We start from the raw sequence: 18,360 nt of genomic DNA, 5'->3' as shown, positions 1-18,360 counted from the left end.
ATAAAGTATTCTCTAACCCCCGACAAAGCTGACCAGGACAATTTTACCACGAGACAGCCAAGACTTCAACAAGTCTGCTGTTCAACATATTCTTTTCCCCAGTGAAAAAAGAATCTTGCTAGAAGCCCGCTCTCAAGCACTGCATTTCACGGACAGCTTATTTGTAAAGCGATGCTTCAATGTTAACATCAGCATCCATTTATATTTGAAAATCTGGCCCAAGGCAAAAGGGTTAAAAAAACCCAAACCAAAAAAAACCCCTCCCCTACATGTATTAACAAATGCATGCATCAAACTTCAGGAATGCACAACGTGCAGACAAGTCTCCTGGTGGCCACCCATTAAGCAGCCCAGACCAAACACTGACGATCTCTTTCTTGTACAGCACAATTAATAAAGAGAGGAAGCTGATGAGGAAGGGGGCGAGTGGAAGACTGAGAAAGAAAGAGACTCAAGGGCATTTAGAGTTGGGCTCAAACAAATGCTTTTTTCCCTCCTCCCTCAAAAACCGGGTAAGATTTCCACTGTCCTGCACATAACACACTTCCATTTTCCTTAAACTCCCTGGTTTCTATTTTAAACACTAGTTTGTTTTTTGAGGGGTTTTTTGTTGTTTTGTTTTTACAAGCAAAGTAGTAACCAAGCTGGCAATCGAGCCTCGCAGAGTGCCCGCAGGTCAGATCCCGATGGCCGCTCTCATGTCAGTCCTGAGATAGCCCCGGTCCTCCGTCAGGCACAGACCTCCTACTTGCCACTGCGATTACGTCACGTTTCTGGGCATGACTTGAACCCAATCCTGCGGTCTGGGCTCGGTCACCGTGCCTTGTCAGGGCGCCCCGTGCTCCAGTTCTCAGAGCAACCCTAGCTGGGTGTGGTGGTGGACTTTGCACTCCTGTTTCTGAACAGAGAAACTCTCGATCAGGACGTGGCAAAAAAGCAATGCAGCTCAAGGCACAAAGCCTGTAAGAAATGCTAGAAGGATGGGTTGAACACGTGTTTAACGGTCACTATCTCAAAGTTCATCGGTGTAACTCATGGCAGGCAAGCAACCTACTTGCAGAGCAGGAAGTTGTTCTCTGGAAGCCCTGACGCAATACAAACCGGGGCAGTTGCAGCTCAGCTTGAATACCAACCCTCTAGAGTCCACGTTGACAAATTCTTTAACAAGCCCTGTGGTTACAGGGAAGCTGGTTTCAGTCTGAGTCACTCCTGTTCAAACAGTTTACTGGAAATGGAGGGGAGGGGGAATTTTCAGAGAAGTCATGTGATGGCCAGACAAACCACAACCAGCAAAGGTTCAGTGGAGTCAAAAACAGGTCCCGGCAAAAACTGACACTCAGTGTGCAGATGGCACTCGATCATTTATGGCAAGTCCTGCTTTATCTCAGGGTTTACATGGTATTAACCCTTTTCCCAGCCCGGGTTTTTAAAGGAAGCCAGGACCCAGTTTGGAAGGTAAACAAACAGCACGAATTGATAGTAACATAGGCAACTCGAAAATATTTTTTTTTTACTGGGAAACTTGGCTCAGGCAAGAGGGAACAGAAGCAAACCCCAAGCACTTGATGTGCAAACCATTAATCCTCAAAGAATATGCCACTTAAAGATGAATCCAGACACTTCAAGTCATTCATGATTAGATGTACAATGAAGATATTGTTAGGTTTCCTTCTTAGGGAAGGCCAACAAGATAGCAAGAGCCCCCACATTTTGCAGTATCATCTGTGGACAGGCTGCACGCTGCCACCAAGCTTCCTTTTCACCAGAAACCTGTCAGCTTTTAAGTGCTTCATGGTCTTACAGAAGACGACGGGGGTCAGAAAATATTTTAACTATCAGCTGCTACTGAACTGGCAAAAACTGTGTTAAAATACTATACGTATATAGGAAAGTATACAGTCATATTTGCACTGTGTCATTACCAGTGTGCTGCTCCAACACTAAGCAGTAGATTCACTTCCCCTAATTGAGAGGTTGGTTTGAGACGTTCCACTAGCGCTACATCTTCTCATCGCTCAAATGGGGAGCCCTGACAAAACAGCTCAGAGCTCTGGGATTTCACGGGATAAGAGAAGCAGCAATGTGGAGGAAAAAGGGGTGGGGTGAGGGATTGGAAATGAAACAACAAATTCTACAGAAAATAATAAATCATAAGAAACTGAAAAGTATAACATGGAACACGTCGCACAAAATGACTGTGGTCTCCAGTGAAAAAGTAATCCTGCTTGAAAAGAATAAACACGGCAGCATTACAGAATTGCCGGACAACCAAGAAGAACAAAGCAACATGAAGCAATTAGAGGGACGAAGCTATCTTTATGCAACCTACACTTTAACTGGCCAACAAAAACAGAAGTGGTGTTCCATTAAGCTGAGGGGATTTTTTTTATGTAGATTAATGGAAAACAAGATGAAAATCTTGCACATCATCAGCCAGCTAATGGGTTCTCTCAAAGTGTGACTCAAGAAGACCAACCACTTCAACTAGCAGTAGTGACAGAAAACCCAGTGAATGGAGATAATATTCTTATGCCGTGTGAGCCTGAATGGAATGACTGGTCTCATCCTTTATACTACATGATCTACTAAAGTAATTTTCTTCCTAAGTCTTTTATTAAAAATCCCCAATGAGCAGCATCTCTCTCTTCCCTGTGGATTGTACAAACTGGATGTTACACGGAGAATGCCTCAAGAATTGTCATATTTCTCTAAAACAGGTTTTTCATTTTTTTTTTTTTTTAGAAAATACAAATACACAAAAACGGCATGTTATTTGGGTCTGCTTTGTCAGCACAGGCAGCAGCTCACAAAGTAAACCAGGCCCGTACCTTGAAAGGATTCCTTCTAGTATTTGACATTACAAAATATTTGTTGTCCTCCGCTGGCATCAGATTCATGTCACCCTCTGCTTTCTTAAGCATGGAGGCTCAAAATTAGTGAGAGGCACTGATTTACGTAGTAAAAACCTTACTATTAAGCAATTTCACGCTGCAAATGCTGATAAAGCCAAAGCTTTTGCTAATGGCTAATGATGCCAGGATTTGCTCGAGGTCATAGGAAGAAAGTCATGCCCGTCTCCCGCAGACATGGAGCAAAAACATGCTAGAAAGCCAAATGCGGAAAGGAAGTGGAGTTGGCGAGGGAAAAAAAAATGAACTGTCAGTTTAAGACAGTACCGCAATTTCATCAGACTGTCATAGCCTCGTGTAAATGTATCTGGTAGAAATCAGACCACAAGTGCAGCTTTAACAAAATTTCTTCTGACCATCCACCCTCAAAGTGGTGTTTTAATCCAAACTTAATGGCTGAGAAAACAAAATCAAAGTACTGGTAAACACGGCCATTTTTCTTAATGAAAGACACCATTTCAGTTGTTCATCCCGTACACAGGCAACGGAATCGAGGACTATTTTTTGGCCTCTCTTGACAAGATAGCTGTTAGCAGAGACTTTATGCCCGAGAATCCTACCAGGCATGTTGGAAACCCCTTTTTTTATTTTTAAATAAAACCACACAACTTGCTGGGAGATTCACAGAAAACAGAAGAGGGATTATAGCAATTCAGCAGTCATGCATTTAATTAGATTCTGTATCGTACTGGGCGTTTAAATTTCTTCATGAACCGAGGACTGATTTGCAAAATAAGGACATAGCAATGGGGTCAATATTAATAAATTAATCAGGGATTTTTTTTTTGTTGCCAATACACCTTAAAGAGAAAGAACTCACTTTACCATTTTATAGTGCCAGAGGAGCACATCATGAAGAGGTAGCAAACTAGGCAGCATTAAGATTATGATTAACACTATCAGGCTAGACTCAGTGTTAACTGGCAAATATTGTATGCAACCACTTCTCTAAGAGAAGCTATGAAACATCAACACTCCTCATGTCATGACTGGGTGTTTTCTTTGCTACAATAGTGTGTTTATCACAGAACAAGCGGTGGAAACTCTTTTGCTAAACACAGTGGATAGTATCAGCTGGATTCTTTCATTTAAAAAACTCCCCAAAGTCTCGTGACCCTCTGCTACCTAGCAGTTTGTTAGACAAACAACTCTGAGTAATAAGGGAGATTATGGAAGAGAAATCCAAGAGCCAAACATTTCTGGGAAAAAAAAAAGAATGTTTCTCTAAGTGGCACCTTTAAAAACTGTAAATAACTGATGGACTGAAGCACGTACAAACTGCTGATCTGTACAAAAGCTGTTAAAAAGAGAAGGAAAAAAAAAGTCATGTGGGTTTGATTAAGGGACAAAATAGTCTGGAGGTTGGGGGGAAGCTGCGAAGCATATAGCTGTTTAACCCATAAAGAAAGAGAAGAGGAATAAGAGCACAAGCTGAGAGAAAATTCACATAGCTCAGCTGTCTTTTCACATGAGGAAAAATGCGTTTCCTCAGGCTGCTGAAGAGGACGAGGCACTGGCAGTGCAGGGCCAGGCAGGTTAGTAGCACCTAGTGGGCGCATGCTCAGCTGGTCCAACTAATTCATCAGTGCAGTCGATCCACTGCATCCTCCCTCCTCTCCATGAGCCCCCACTTTCTTCCTGTTACCACGCTATATCTGTAAAAGCACCTGCTGGCCATTACCTACTGTGGCTGGATGAACACATCCCTGCCTCGCCCCACGATACGCTTTATTTCAATTTTCACCACAGGCTCCGTGTCCAAGTGCATGTCTTTCTTAAGAGCAGCCTCTCCCGAAGGCACGCGGCCTGTTTTCTATGCCAGCGCACAGCTGTCTAGGGCACCTCAATGGGGCTGTGTTTTATGTTACGTGCATGCATCCTGCTGTCTAGCAGCGTTCTTACTTGTGCAGCCTCTGCGTGTTCCAGCATCTCCTCAAATTCCTGGTACTCTTCATCATCAGGCTCAGCACCGGAGAGTCGGGCTGCCCGAGCCATGAAGTATGGAGGTAGCTCTCCAATAGCTGTGCCAGCACCCTGGGTACACAATAATCATCATTTTATCAGGGTCATTTTTGTTCTTAGTGCTCTTAAAAGTAGTAATGTTTGCACACACCATTCCTCCTGGGTCATTAAAAATACATATAAAAAAACCCAACTAACACAAGGTTATCACACAGAATGAAGGAGATCCCTGCCGTTGCCTCCAATGGAAATTCATCATTACTGGACACATTTCTCCTGACTTTAATCCTTACCTAACTGACCTTGGCAAACTACGCCTCCCTTTCCTAGTTTAACTAAGCCCAGTCTCTTCCACGAGAAACTAGAACATTTTATGTTGTACTAAAATTAAACAGTTATGCAAAGTCAGTTAATTATAATACAGGCTCAAACTCTTCTACCATTATAAGCAAAGGAAAAATAGGGATACATGAAAGCTTAATCTACCTAGCATTTTATCTTTCCTTAGGATGGGGTTCAAGACAACCAAGAGAGCTACGAACTGAAGTAGGGCTGTCTTTTCTCAAAACATCAAATGACTCATTTTACTCTTGCGGGTAAATGCAGCTTTAGTTAAAAAAAAAAAAAAAAAAAAAATCAGTATTGAACATATGGATAAACAGAGGTTAATGAAACAGGAACTTGGATTAAACTCAAATGGTTTAAATATAGGACAGGTAATAGCACAATAGTTGGGCACTCTGTTAGAAATGTGCTAAACCTCAGCTCCATGCAGATGTCCCTTCTTTCTTAAGGCCATTAAAGCGAGTCACAAATGCTTTTATACGCTGCTGAAGCAATGCAAAGCCCTTCCATTTCCTTTGTTCCCGTTATATACGCAGCTGTATGGAAGGGAGAATTCCAGCTGCTTTGTATTTCTAAGCCAACAGGTTGGTTCCAAGCACCATTTCAGCACTGATTAGCCAAGCTGTTAAACTCCCTCTTAAGGTCACACTCCCGTATCTGAAATAAATGTACACGATAGCGAACAACAAAACAGGGATACATCTGTGGATTTTTGATGCTGGGAAGATAAGCTTGAAAACAGAAGCTGTAACCTTTTAAAAACAAAAAATTAATTCAGGTTAAGTTCTCAGGATGATACAAGGAAATAAAAAGTTATGTTGCTTCACAATAACGTGCTGTGTGGCTCTGGCTTTATGTCGTCAACCAAGAGAAAGGCTCACATGCGTGCACTGGAAGTGAACTCCTTTTAAATGGGCCAAGTCACATGCTCATCGTTACAAAATATCTTGCAAGTGCAATGAAATCATATGACTCTGCGTCTACAAGGAAGATTCCCTCCATACACAATAAAAGGCAACAGTTAAGTAACCCAGATAAACAACTACTTACCTTTTTCCCCCCCTGCAGACTTGGCTATTCATTTTTACTATCAGAGTTTTCATTTGAAATGCACTTAAGAGTTTCTCTGGATTCATGTGGGATGAGAAAGCTGAACACTAACCTGTGTTCTTTTACACAAATGCTTACATTTAAAAAAAGAGGAAAAATAGTAAGTCAGTCATCTGGAAAGCTGCTTTTTTGCCCCCTGACTTCATTCTGGGCAGGACACAGACTGACTTTTCTGCTCTTCCTGAGAGATAAGATAGTTGTATTCTTTGCAATTCTTCCTTATCTTAAAAATAAAGGCTGTGTGTTCAGTGCAGGGTGCTGCTGAATTCCTAGTTTATGTTCTGCACTGACCAGGCTGATTTTGTAAATCCTTGTATAAGTCAGGGATGCTGGGACCTATTTGACTGTGAGTGAGATTCAAAACCCTTGGGGATTTTGCATTCTTCAATCAGACTTAGATTGCTAGGTCAAAATACCAGCGTTCGTTATTGATCGCTGTTTGTTGCCGAGTGGGGGGCAAACTGGGGTAACTTCTCTCAATGAAGTTAAACCTGGCTTTAGTCTCTGCTGAAGCTCATCTTGAGATTTTAGCTCTTTGAACGGATGGATGCCTTTAGGAAGAGTGAAGCAGCCCTGACCTAGCCCACCTTCCCCAGCCAAGCCCGCAGCTCTCATCTTGTTACTACCACAGCGGCTTACAGCTCAACCACCATCCGGTCAGCTTCTCACCAAGGACTCGCCAGGCTTTTACACCGGGGGACTACCAAGTCATCTAAAAAGCGACTGACATATTGCATCATTCCCTCACAGGACACCCATGTGCTGCATCAGAAGCTCTTCTGGCTGCCTTTAATAGCTCCTCTGCCTTAAATGCTGACCCACAGCTCTGCTCTGACACTTTCAGATTCGACTGCTAGGCTGGATGAGTTAACTTTCCCATAAGCACTTCACAAATCACAAGTTCAACCTACCACTCCTGATTTTAATTCTTCTTGCCTTTTTTGTTAACTCGTGGTGCAAAAAAAATCATCTATCCACGATTTCACTGTCAGCAACTCTGTGTTGCTTTCCAGTCAAATGGCTATTTGGTTTAACAGCAATAGACTCCGGGGGAAGTTTCTTCGACGGCTTCCACAGAAGTGAACAGGAGTCAGGACAAAAGAAAAAAAATCACTGGAAGAAGTTTCAGCAGCAGCCAGCTTCATTTGACTTGCAGGAAATTAACAATCAGTGTTTATGTACTCATGAAACCATTCCAAGAAAGCATAACATTATACTACACCCCAGTGGCAGATTGAAGATGCTCCCAAGGGGGAAATGTAGCAGAGAGAGAGAGAGAGGTCAATGAAAAGGTAGCTGGCAGTATGTTTGGAGGAGGGAAGGAAGAAAGTACAGATCATAAAGTGCTTTGGCTCGTTCAGATTTCTCCACGTCCTCCATGATCTGACCCAGCAAGGACCACAAAGGAAGGACTCTGAAGGTACCACTGGCTTGTTACGGGGCACAATGATCATCAGTTGCAGGGCCTGTAGTTGTACGCTCTTTTCTTTTTAAACTATTTCATCCTCACTGTAGTTCAGCATTTTCATACACTAAAGAGTCAGCAAGTGTGTTTATCCTGCACTATCCTCTCTTTGCATTCCTGCAGCTTTTATCTGAAAAGTTCATTCTGTTTGTTTCTACTCCATTAAGACTTAGAGCTGCGGAAAAAAAAAATAAAGATCCTGTACATATTTTACAAGTACTCATTTATAATGGATTCAGTTAACTCTGCCTGGTTTTGATCTTTTATGAGATACTGCTCTCTAGTTAGCCAAAACGAGCATAAAACATTTACTGTGCATCTTATTGACAGTCATGGGTAGTTCCAGCCTTTATTAATATTTCTGCAATTATTCTTCCATTGTTTTTAGAAAAAATGGTGCGTATGATCTAAACTTCAACTTTCTTGGTGGGAAACTGGGATGCTAATCATTTTTTAAATTGTAACAAGCAAAATAAATGGGAGTTTTTGGTATGCTATTTGCATATACTGAAGGCTCCCAGAAATGAAAGAGAAGTAATTAGACATCATGTACTACAGGACTTTCCCCCTCCAACACCTAAATTGGAGAAACAAGTATTTTATAATTAAACCAACGGTCAGAACAGGAAATCTGTGGTAAAATTGAGTGCTCTGACACACGAGCAGTTTAGAGCAGATGTGCCTGCCTAAGTTTCAATAGTTTATATTTAACGGGAAGCATCTCTTAGCTGATTTATATTCTTAAAAAATAAAATTAAGAAAAATGAAGAGAAAAGACACCCCCCGCCCAAAAAAAATAATAAAAAAAAAACCAGACGAGAGAGCCACTGCGGTGACAGTCACTGACACCCACCCTAATAACCCACCCTCAGAATCTGATTCAGTCTTCGCCAACTATATTTTCTCTTTGTTGTAAGGAAATGTTTCCCCATACACTGAAGTTAATGTCTGGATTATGTATAGACTTCTCACAGCCGATACGAATCAGCTGTGACACTAGGGTCTGGACCCTTCAAATACATATTAATAACGTCGCTCATGAATAGGGCCCAAGGACTTACTTGCAAGAGCCAAGTTGCTCACTTAACTGCTTGAAGGATCAAGACTTTGCATCTGTAAGACCATTTAGAGGCACTAATTTGCCTATCAAAACCTTGTCTTTTGCACCAAGCTCCTCAAGCGCCACAGCATTTTCTATTACAGCACTGAGAAAACCACTGGCTTTTGAAATAGCTCCGAGTTTTCCTAGGACTCCGGAACAAAGAATTTATTTGGTAAACTAGAAAGTTCCCTCCCCATCTTCTCCACCACCTCCCTGGAACAGCAGCTGATAAAAACTGATCCCCCCGCTTACCCGCTATTTCTTTATAAGAGGTTCAGATCTCATCGAGCAGACATCTGACTGAGCAAGAAGTTATGGCTCCAAAGTGAACCATTACATATTACCGCTGGGCGGTTCACGTTAGGGTAAATTGGTAGATGTTAAATCTTACCCACATGCAGGCTTCCAGCCTGACTTTTGAGATGATGGTCCAGAGGGTGATGGATCCTTCCACCCCTTCCTCTTCTGGGCAGATGATCTGATCAGGGTATGGCGGCTCAGGAAAATTAACTGAGTTACATTCATATGCAGCAAGTGTCACGGACGCTATGTGTGGACCCTGGAAAACATAAAGTGAGCTGTCAGTATGCCGGGCGCGTCTAAGCAGCAGGGAGCAAAACCATTTAGGGTAAAGCTATCAGGAAATGTGGATAAATGTACAGTATACAGAAAGCCGACACCACTTGCCCTGTACATTCGATACCAGATACAGTGTTTTCGTTACTAAATCTAGTCTGTAAGAGAAGAATCGTTTACCTTCATACTTGAGAAAAAGTGCCCCTGTTTCAACAGTAACGAGCTGGTAAGCTAAACAACATGGTTCTTGCTTGGGTTATTAACAACAAAGATCTTACATGGGAAGAGTTAAAATAAAACTATGTAGGAAGCACACCTTAACAATCAATGCTTAGCTTCCACTACGCTCCGTTTGAGCAACCAGAAAAAAATGAAGCTGACTCGTTTTTCGGTGACCAAGGTCTAGCACCGGGCAAGCGTACTGGGCAGCAAAATCTGAAAAGGATTTAATAATAAAAAGGACATTTTTTTCAAAGTGGTCTTTTGCAAATCATCCGAGAAAAACATCTAAGTTGCTCTTAAGTTTTGTTAAAATCAGAGTTTTTTGTTTTTTTACAAACCCCAACATCTGAGCTGGACCCAACAAAAGCAAGATGTTCCTTCCCTATTCCTTCCTCAAGGTACCAGTTAATAAGACAGGAATCCCCTGGGTAAGTCATGTAATTTTTCTGGTAGTTCCCCATCTGTAAAATGGGAATCGCCTGACTCGGGTTCTCTGAAAACAAAGTGCTATTTAAAAGCCACACATCATTGTTAATTTGACTTATGAACTCCGCTTTCCTTTACAGGTTAGGGGGGTGGTTTGAGGACACGGCCCAGATAGAGGCAACCTCAAAATCTGTACAAGAAATGAAGTGCAATACAGTTAAAAATCAGAACAAACTTCCAGCTGCAGAAACAGTTCAGTTAGCTTTATGCTGAACACTAGATATTTTGAAATTAAAATAAGCCCCGCTTAAATATCCCCTCCCAACATCTGTGCAAGATAGATGCATGCCCACACAGAATGAGCTGTTTAAAGAGTTCCCAAAAAATCCAAGTATTTTGTGAAAATAGCGTAGTTGCACTTGGATTTAGCTTCTTGAATAACATCGTAATCAATTGACTTCACAGGCACAGCAACCCTAGCTCAGATTTGAGTTTCTGCTATTAATTACATGGTGGGTTTTTGTCATCATCTTGGGAGACAGTCTGTCAACAATTTTCCTCCCTTGTTTTTTTTTTTTCCTTAACTGACTCATGGTCTATTAGTGCTGCAGGGGTCAGGGCACAAAAAGTCAATCAAAACTGTACTTATCACACAAAGAACAACAACAACAACTAAATAAATAAATCAGTCAATATAACGATTCAGGGGACAGGAAAGCGTATGACTAATTGCACTATCCTCTCAGTTGCCAATGACTACCTCCCTTTGTGCTTTTCGTTTTGTTTTTGAGTATTTGAATGCGGGGCCGTGGGGGGACCACTGGGGCTTACAGGATTAATTCAGGGAGTGTGGGGTGGAATTCAAAAGCTCACCTGATCCAAGAGACCAAAGCAAAGGATCACCTTGATTTTAACGATCTAAGGCCAGGGGCAACGCAGTGAGTTCTTTCCTAGGCTTACGGTGAGGTTTGCGCTAGAACCACGTTTGTCGACATGAATGGTTGTTCTCAACAGATTAAAATAATGGAAAGCCAAGTTAGCGCAGGTAGCAAAACAGGACTGCTGAGAAAAAGTCTTTGCCCTATTTTAAAATTTCTGCATGGTAGTGCTGACTGCCATATAATAAACTATTTCTAGTCCTTAGGTACAGAAGTTGCTTGGCAGCTAAGCCAGTTCTTTTCACCTACTCCTGGCCTCTCATAAGAATGACTTATTTGTCATGCCCAGTGAGCGCTTTTGTACACTGCTGTTTGTGCCCCTTTAAATAAAGGTAGAGGGCCCGGCTTTGCTCGCCTGCTAAATTAGGACATCTTTCTCCAAAACCAAAAGAGTTATGCTGAAGAGAGCTGCTAAACACCAAGTTCTGCTGCTGAAGGGCAAAGAGACAGCTGGTGGATGAACGAAATCATTAATTACTTGTACTCCAGTAATAATGAGTCCCCATGGGGACAGGAGTTCTATTTGGCTGCACTTTGTATTCAAAAGAGGGACTGTCCCTGCCCCAAAGCAGTTACAATTTAAAACAGGCAAAACAAAGAGCATCTTCATTTGACCCAGGCCCACAAGGTGTGTGGAAGAGCCCAGATCTAGAGTTCAGGTTCCCTGACCATATAAAATTTCAACAGATGTTGATGTTAATCCCCACCCACCCTTTATACCCACATGCAACTCGGTGACATGGTCTTCAGGTCTTCTGCCTAAAGCTGTGGGCTCCAGCTGCACAACTCAACAATGCTATTCGCTTGAACTCGAAATTTGCATGGAGGAAAACCCCAAAGTCCTGTGTGTGTGTTAGTTGCAAAGCACCACTTCCCAGGGCCCCCTCGAGGGCAAAGCCAAGATCATTGCCAAGGTAGTCAGAGATACGGCGTGTGAATCAAAAAGTCTGGCTTTCAGTTCCACAAAATTTGGGAGACCTACCACAGTACCACACAACTGTGGCCCACTGTGATAAAACACTGCTGGTTTGAAATCTGAAAAGAGGACAATTACCAACCTGTCACACCTCCAGGTGTCATACACGTGGTTTTGTTTTGAAATGTGTAAAGCTGAGATATTGGCTGGAGGTGGCAGAAAAGTCAAGATTATAGCATGGGATGACCAAAAAAAAAAAAAGGGGGGGGGGGGAAGACAAGGGGAGGCAGAAGGGGAAAGGAGTCCAGTAAGGCTGACAGTTAGGCAAAACACCCACATAAATCTCTGCAGAGAGGCTGAGTAATAACTTCTTGCAACAAATACTCTAAGCTCTCTCAGCTCTTAAGAGTGCTGCTATCTCTCAAATGGCCTGATGGTCTCAAATATGTCCTCCTACTAATGCTGGTCTGACAGTTTTGGCCACAAATGCTTACCAGAGGGGGGAAAAAAAAATCCTAAAGCAATCAACGGTCAATGGAAAAGCACATTTGGGAAAGCAGCTGTAAACATCCATCAAGCCACCTGAAGACTAAACCAATTTGGTGCAATTCTTCCACTGAAAAGTAAAATAAACAATTCTATAATGGAAAAAAGTCGGGAGTTATGGAACCCACAGAAACCACGTTTTAACGGGAATAAGAAATAAAATGCAAAAGGCCCATTTAGAAATGACACTCAAGTGTGGAGTACGTGAATTCAGACAAAACAATCCTGCGTCCTCTTCTTACAGCAGGGCCCAGCTGCCTTAAGTCGAGTCAACTGGACAACATACCAAGGCTTGGCAAGCTGCATGCAATATTTCTGACATCTGCTTTTGTTCCCATTCATATTTGAGAAGCCCACATACAGTACGAGACACAAAGCTTTGGTTACCAAGCACACAAATTTACCCTTGCAACTCAGAAAAACCATGGCTGGGTGAACTAGGAGTGTGGTTGCAACAGGGCAAGGTCATGGGCTAAGCATTTCAGGAAAAACAGCTGCCCTTTTATTCTGTTCTTCACAATACTGGTGGCTAAACTATGCGTGAAGGTTTTCAAAGGCACAAGTAGGAGGTAGGTGCTCAATTCTCATTGCCTTTCCGTAGAATCAGAGTGCCCCGCTCCTCTTAAAGTCCCAGGTATCGGCTCTTGCTTCTTCTTGGGCCTAAAAGTGTTAACAGTTAGCTTTGGAACTTTTCCCCAGAAGACCCAGTTAAATTCACTTAGTAATTTTTCTCCCTTTATTGTTTTTAGTGAGAAATGTATTACTTATGCAAAAATTGAGCTCGATTTGTAGTCGGTCTATTGAAATAAACCTACTGAGAAATACAGAAGTTATCTGCAGCCTGAGTTTACTTGTAAGTCCATCTTCAAATTAATATTTAAAAAAAAAAGTCACTCCAACCCCCATTGCATCAAATAAGGAGAAGTGAAATTAGCAGGTTTATTAGAGATGCTACCTGGCAGAGAAGCAAAAAGAGTGATTAAATTTAAGTTTAGAAATATCCCAGCCACCAATCCTCTCCTCTGCCCCCATCCTATTTACATCTTTTTAATTGCAGGAGCAAGCACTAACAAGGGTAAAACTGCTTGGAGTCAACTCTTCTGTTGGTTCGGGTGAGAAGCATTTGTTCGCCACGCTCTTACCAACGACCAACAGGAGCCTGTGGTTAGTCTGGAATGTGATTCATTAGAAATATCTGCGCAATTTATAAATCAAATGAGACAAGAGCTAGTCAGCAGACACAACTTGATGCAAATCTATTTTTTGGCAGCCATAAATTAGGGGAGTTTGGAAATCCCAATCTACAAAGCCCTGATTTGTTCGAAAACAATTTGCACTCTCAGACACTTGTTGGGTCCCAGACGTATTTTTAGTTCAGCGCTTTGTTCAGTCACTAGGTTGGAATCTATATGCTGCTAAACTATGGCAGCAAGTTATTTGGCAACGCGACACTTCAGAGTTTCCAGAAAGCCTACCTCTCTGAATAGGTAAAATAAAATAAAATAAAAAAAAATCCAAACAAGCTGAATCAAAATTTAAGCAGACACATCAAGACCAAAAAGTCAACTCATGTCCTCAAAAAATATCAGTCTGTGCACTGCCTGAACTGAAGAGTCTTTACAGTAAGGCAAAGCAAGTGAGTAGACAAAGAAGCGACAATGGCATGTCCACGTTGCTACATACTGCTTTGGTGTTTACACCCTGAACTACTTTATGCGGCATCAAACTCCATATCAAGTATCATTTTCTCAGATATCCCTCTGCACATCATTTAACCTTGAAAAAGGGCACCAGCGCTGCAAGTCTGACTAGATCCAATTTTAGGGTCTTGGACTTGGGAAGATGCAATTTTAGACCAGCTCCAATTTAAAAATATTGCACTTCAGGAAAAGTGATCCATGTGGAACGAAGGTGGGAGATCACAACAAATGCAGGCAGCCTATTTTGTCCACTCCAACGTCTTAAAAACTTGTGTTCTTCCTCAAACAAGGAATTTTTAGCACTTTGGTCAAGACTCAACCCTTTCACAGACTGGGGTGGCTGGGACAGGGAAATGTGTCATTCTGTATTTGATCAATAAATAAAAACCCCCAACAAGAGCCTGTTTCTCGTGGGAAACCACCGGCTAGCATTGCCACAGGCTGCGACTCATCTCAGACTTCTCTATGAAGTCATTGCACCTCTCGAGAAAGCAAGATCAAATTAGAAGACCTTTTATCTTCAGGACCAGGGGTAACTAGCCATAAAAGAAAACCCACATGCAACTGAAAGGGAAAATTGGGCCAGCAATAGCTAACTTAAATTTTTTCCCCTGCTGCAGTTTGGGATAAAAAATATTAGAGAAGGGACACAAAGCAAGGGCCTACTGGTCTGAGTGCAGGCAGCGTACAAACCCTTCCCTAAAGCACACGGCTGATGGAAACACCAAAGGACTGAAGAAGCACGCCCTTTGCGGCAGCACCTCTATGACCCCGCACTGCTGTCTGCTGAGGCTACATATACCACTGGCCTCAACTTCGCGAGGGGAGGAGGAGGGAGGTGGAACTGCACTAATGTCTTAGCCACAAGTGAAGAACTCATGGCCAGCCCTTACTGCATGGCTGTGCTTCAAGAGGCTTGTTAAAGTAGTTCACGTTTCACTTTACAGGGAGGGAAAAAAGAGAAGGACTTCTAGATTCTGGTGTGTAACAACACAGACAGCATTGGAAAAGCACATGCAGAGCTTACACGCAATTCAGTTCCCCCATCTCCGTAAAGATGCTGCATATCCTCATAGGGGGCCCACAACATCAGCATGACCTGCCCCCCATACAACTTCATATGCTGCACTGATGTTCATGTGAAGAAAAAAAACGGCTCCATTTAAAAAAAGGTCATTTCTGATTTTTACTCCTTTTAAGGTGGAGAGAAAACACCAGTTTCCCCCCCACCCTGCTCTGACGGCATCACACACACAGTTTAACCTCGTAAGACGTTTCCAATGTGTAGATGTGCTACTTGGCCAGGTGCTGCCGACAGCAGGCAGAATACAGCCCATGTGAGTACTCATGAGGAGTTCCCTTTAAAGGGTGATGAACAGACATGATTTTCTAGGCTCCATGATGATCCAAGTGTTCCAGGATGTTTCAGTTTATTGTAAATAGCTTGGGACTGCTGGAGGAAGTAGGTTTAAAGGCATGAAGGAAACAAATGAGACGTTAAACAGTCACGAGGCACCCTCACACAAACAGGCTCCATTTCAACTTCGTTCTGAATCAAGTTCTGTGTCCTACACCCACCATATATTTTTCTTTCAACTGTCTTACCGGCACAACCAGAGTAATCTGATCCCAGACGCTACACAAAACTGTTCCTTGTTCACTTTGTTGTAGGCTTGTCAGTTCACATACAAATTTGAAAATGATGCAAACTGGAAATCAACAGCTTGTTCAGCTAGAAGAATTAAATACAGGAAAAATCCACTCCCACTTGGTGGAATTAAGGTAGGTTTTTGTGCCTTACTGTTCCTTCACAAATGGATCCCATCAACCTTCTGAATTATTGACTTTAATCTTACAAAGCCCACCTAGGAAGAGAAAAGCATTCTCCCAGAGCCTCGCTACAAGGCATCACCCAGCCAAGTTTTAATGGCCAACAAAAGTACGAGTATGACTTAAAAGAAATGGCTAGATAGACAGACACAGGCAGAGAATTAGCAGGCCTACTTGACCAGTAATTGCACGGCAAATCCCAGGCAGGTAGAAATTTAAAATGTTGGTGGATCTCAGAATTAACACGGCTCAGGGTATTTATTGTTCTTTGGCTCTATGGATCAGGCGATGTCCATGAATCTCACAGCTGATCTAAAATAATGTCTTTAGTCCACACAGCTGCAAAACACGACCCAAGTGTACTCTCCAGGCTTAAGCTCCGGAAGGTAAAGTATTAAGAACAGCAAAACCAGCTTGTTTAAAATCTCTTGATTTTTCACTTAATCTAATGATTTTGAATTACAGCTTGCAGTATTATTTGCATAAGTAACCCACAGTAGGTGTACAGAGTGCACAGACTGAAGTCTTTGGAGGCCAACCTGGGCTCTCTACATCATAGGTCAGACCTAAATAAGTCTCGCTCCAAGTTCCAAATGGAGAGAATAGCCTGGGAGTTTCTAACACCAACCCTATACCCTACTAGTTATTTAAAAACAAAATCAGTCCCCTAAACTCCAGTCTGGAAAGGGACCCAAAAGTTACTTGCAATAAAAGGACAAAACCTACTGAATTCATCATGTGTTCAAAAGACAAGGAAGTTGGTTACTTGTAGGGTCGGCAATAACCACATTATTGCCTCCTCTCTCACATTCCAGAACAGTTCAGCAAGAGACATTTCAACGTCTCGCAGGGACTTATAGCTCGTACGAGAGCTCTGCAGAGTTCAGTGCCTTTTCCACCGTGTCCCTTCGGTTCCACCCCGACAGTCGCATCGCACCCTTTCACTTCCAGCTGGTGTGTTGCACACCGAGCCTCCCAGGGAAAACAGGCTCAAAACCTGCTCTGCTTGGCTTTAATGGCAACTAGCTAAACACGTGCATTTTTCAAAATTTGGGCAAATCCAACAGCTGAAGCTGGTTAAGATATTTTGACCTGCAAGGAATTAGCATCCACTTATCCCTCTATATTACACATTTCAAAACAAGCGACCAGCTACAAAAGGCCACTGACCTTTTGTTTCTGTATAAGTGATATTTTTTTCTTATAGGCAATAATCCTTTGTTTTCTGTTTGCCTTGGTATCATCTACTTTTACAATTCCCATGCCAGAGCTGAACTGAAACTAAATCACGAGGCAAAAGGGTGAGCTCAAAGCTGGGTAGCATTTTGGAGTTACCAAGCAACTGCTCCATCTACCGGTCCTTTCCTAACGGCGCACCCTGCAAACCTGTGGTCAAAAGTTCAACTGGCAGCTCATCCATTTCTTTCTTTCTTTTTTTTTTTTTTTTTTGAAGGGACAGACAGACCTCTAAAGTCATATACAAGCCATTTGGGTTAAGCTATTTTCAGTCATCTTTTGGTAATGAGGTGATTCAGGCCATTTATGTTTTAATATGTCACCAATCCGTGAGAAAATATTTTGACTGTAGGAAAAATAGAAGCTCTGTGCTGATAAAAAAAAGAAAAAAGTCTGAGTCACTGCTCACTGTACATTTTTATTCCATACACCATGATCACTATTCTTGAAAGAGATCTTCCTAAAGAGCTGTCAAAACCATTAACGTGTTGGGGAAACAGCGCTTGCTTTGGAAGGTGTCAGAAGAAAGATTTTTTGGAAGAACCACGCAAGCAACTTCCTGCTTTATCTTTAAGGCAAAGTTTAAGGTTTCAACTTTGTGCTCAGTGGCACTCAAAATCAAAATTGTGTTTCTCACGGGATTAAAAAAATGGAGCAACAGTATGAGAGTAGAAACCAGTCCAGAGCAGTAAGTTTAGATACTCTAATACTTAGAAAGTTTCTTGATCTGGAACATAAATGGTAATTAAAGGCTAAGAACAAATTAATTAGCCAAACCTTTCACTACTAAAGGCTGACACATTCAGAACCAGATCACTCGATGAGCAACAAAATCTAAACAGCAGGCAACCAGATCTGCAGTGGTATTAACCACAGCACCTTCCTGACAGAGACTGGTTTAGACTTTAAATACCAAACCCCTGTGAAGCAGGGCTGCCGCCCCACGGGCTCTTTTCTCTGCTACTACCGAGGTCTTTCCTCCTGCAGGATGCAATCTCTTTAAATCCCCAAATCTATGCCACTCCATAAAGTGGCTCGATCAAAATTCTCTCAAGGCTCCAGACAAATCACCACTTC

The 18,360-nt window shown here is 42.2% G+C and overlaps 1 protein-coding gene across 1 annotated transcript in view; it reads right to left on the bottom strand.

Annotated features, from left to right (window-relative positions):
* VMP1 (vacuole membrane protein 1) overlaps positions 1–18,360 on the bottom strand; it is a 76,002-nt gene that overhangs the window by 35,410 nt on the left and 22,232 nt on the right. The window contains exons 7-8 of the mRNA XM_006265637.4: positions 9,285–9,452; positions 4,812–4,943 (exon numbers count right to left, since the gene is read on the bottom strand). Coding sequence (XP_006265699.2) covers positions 4,812–4,943; positions 9,285–9,452 — 300 coding nt within the window. The remainder of the gene's footprint in view (positions 1–4,811; positions 4,944–9,284; positions 9,453–18,360) is intronic.

The sequence above is a fragment of the Alligator mississippiensis genome, chromosome 14 (genome assembly GCF_030867095.1).
Source record: "Alligator mississippiensis isolate rAllMis1 chromosome 14, rAllMis1, whole genome shotgun sequence".
NCBI lineage: Eukaryota > Metazoa > Chordata > Crocodylia > Alligatoridae > Alligator > Alligator mississippiensis.
Note: the sequence above shows the minus strand (reverse complement) of the source record. Positions and strands in the feature narration are given on the sequence as shown.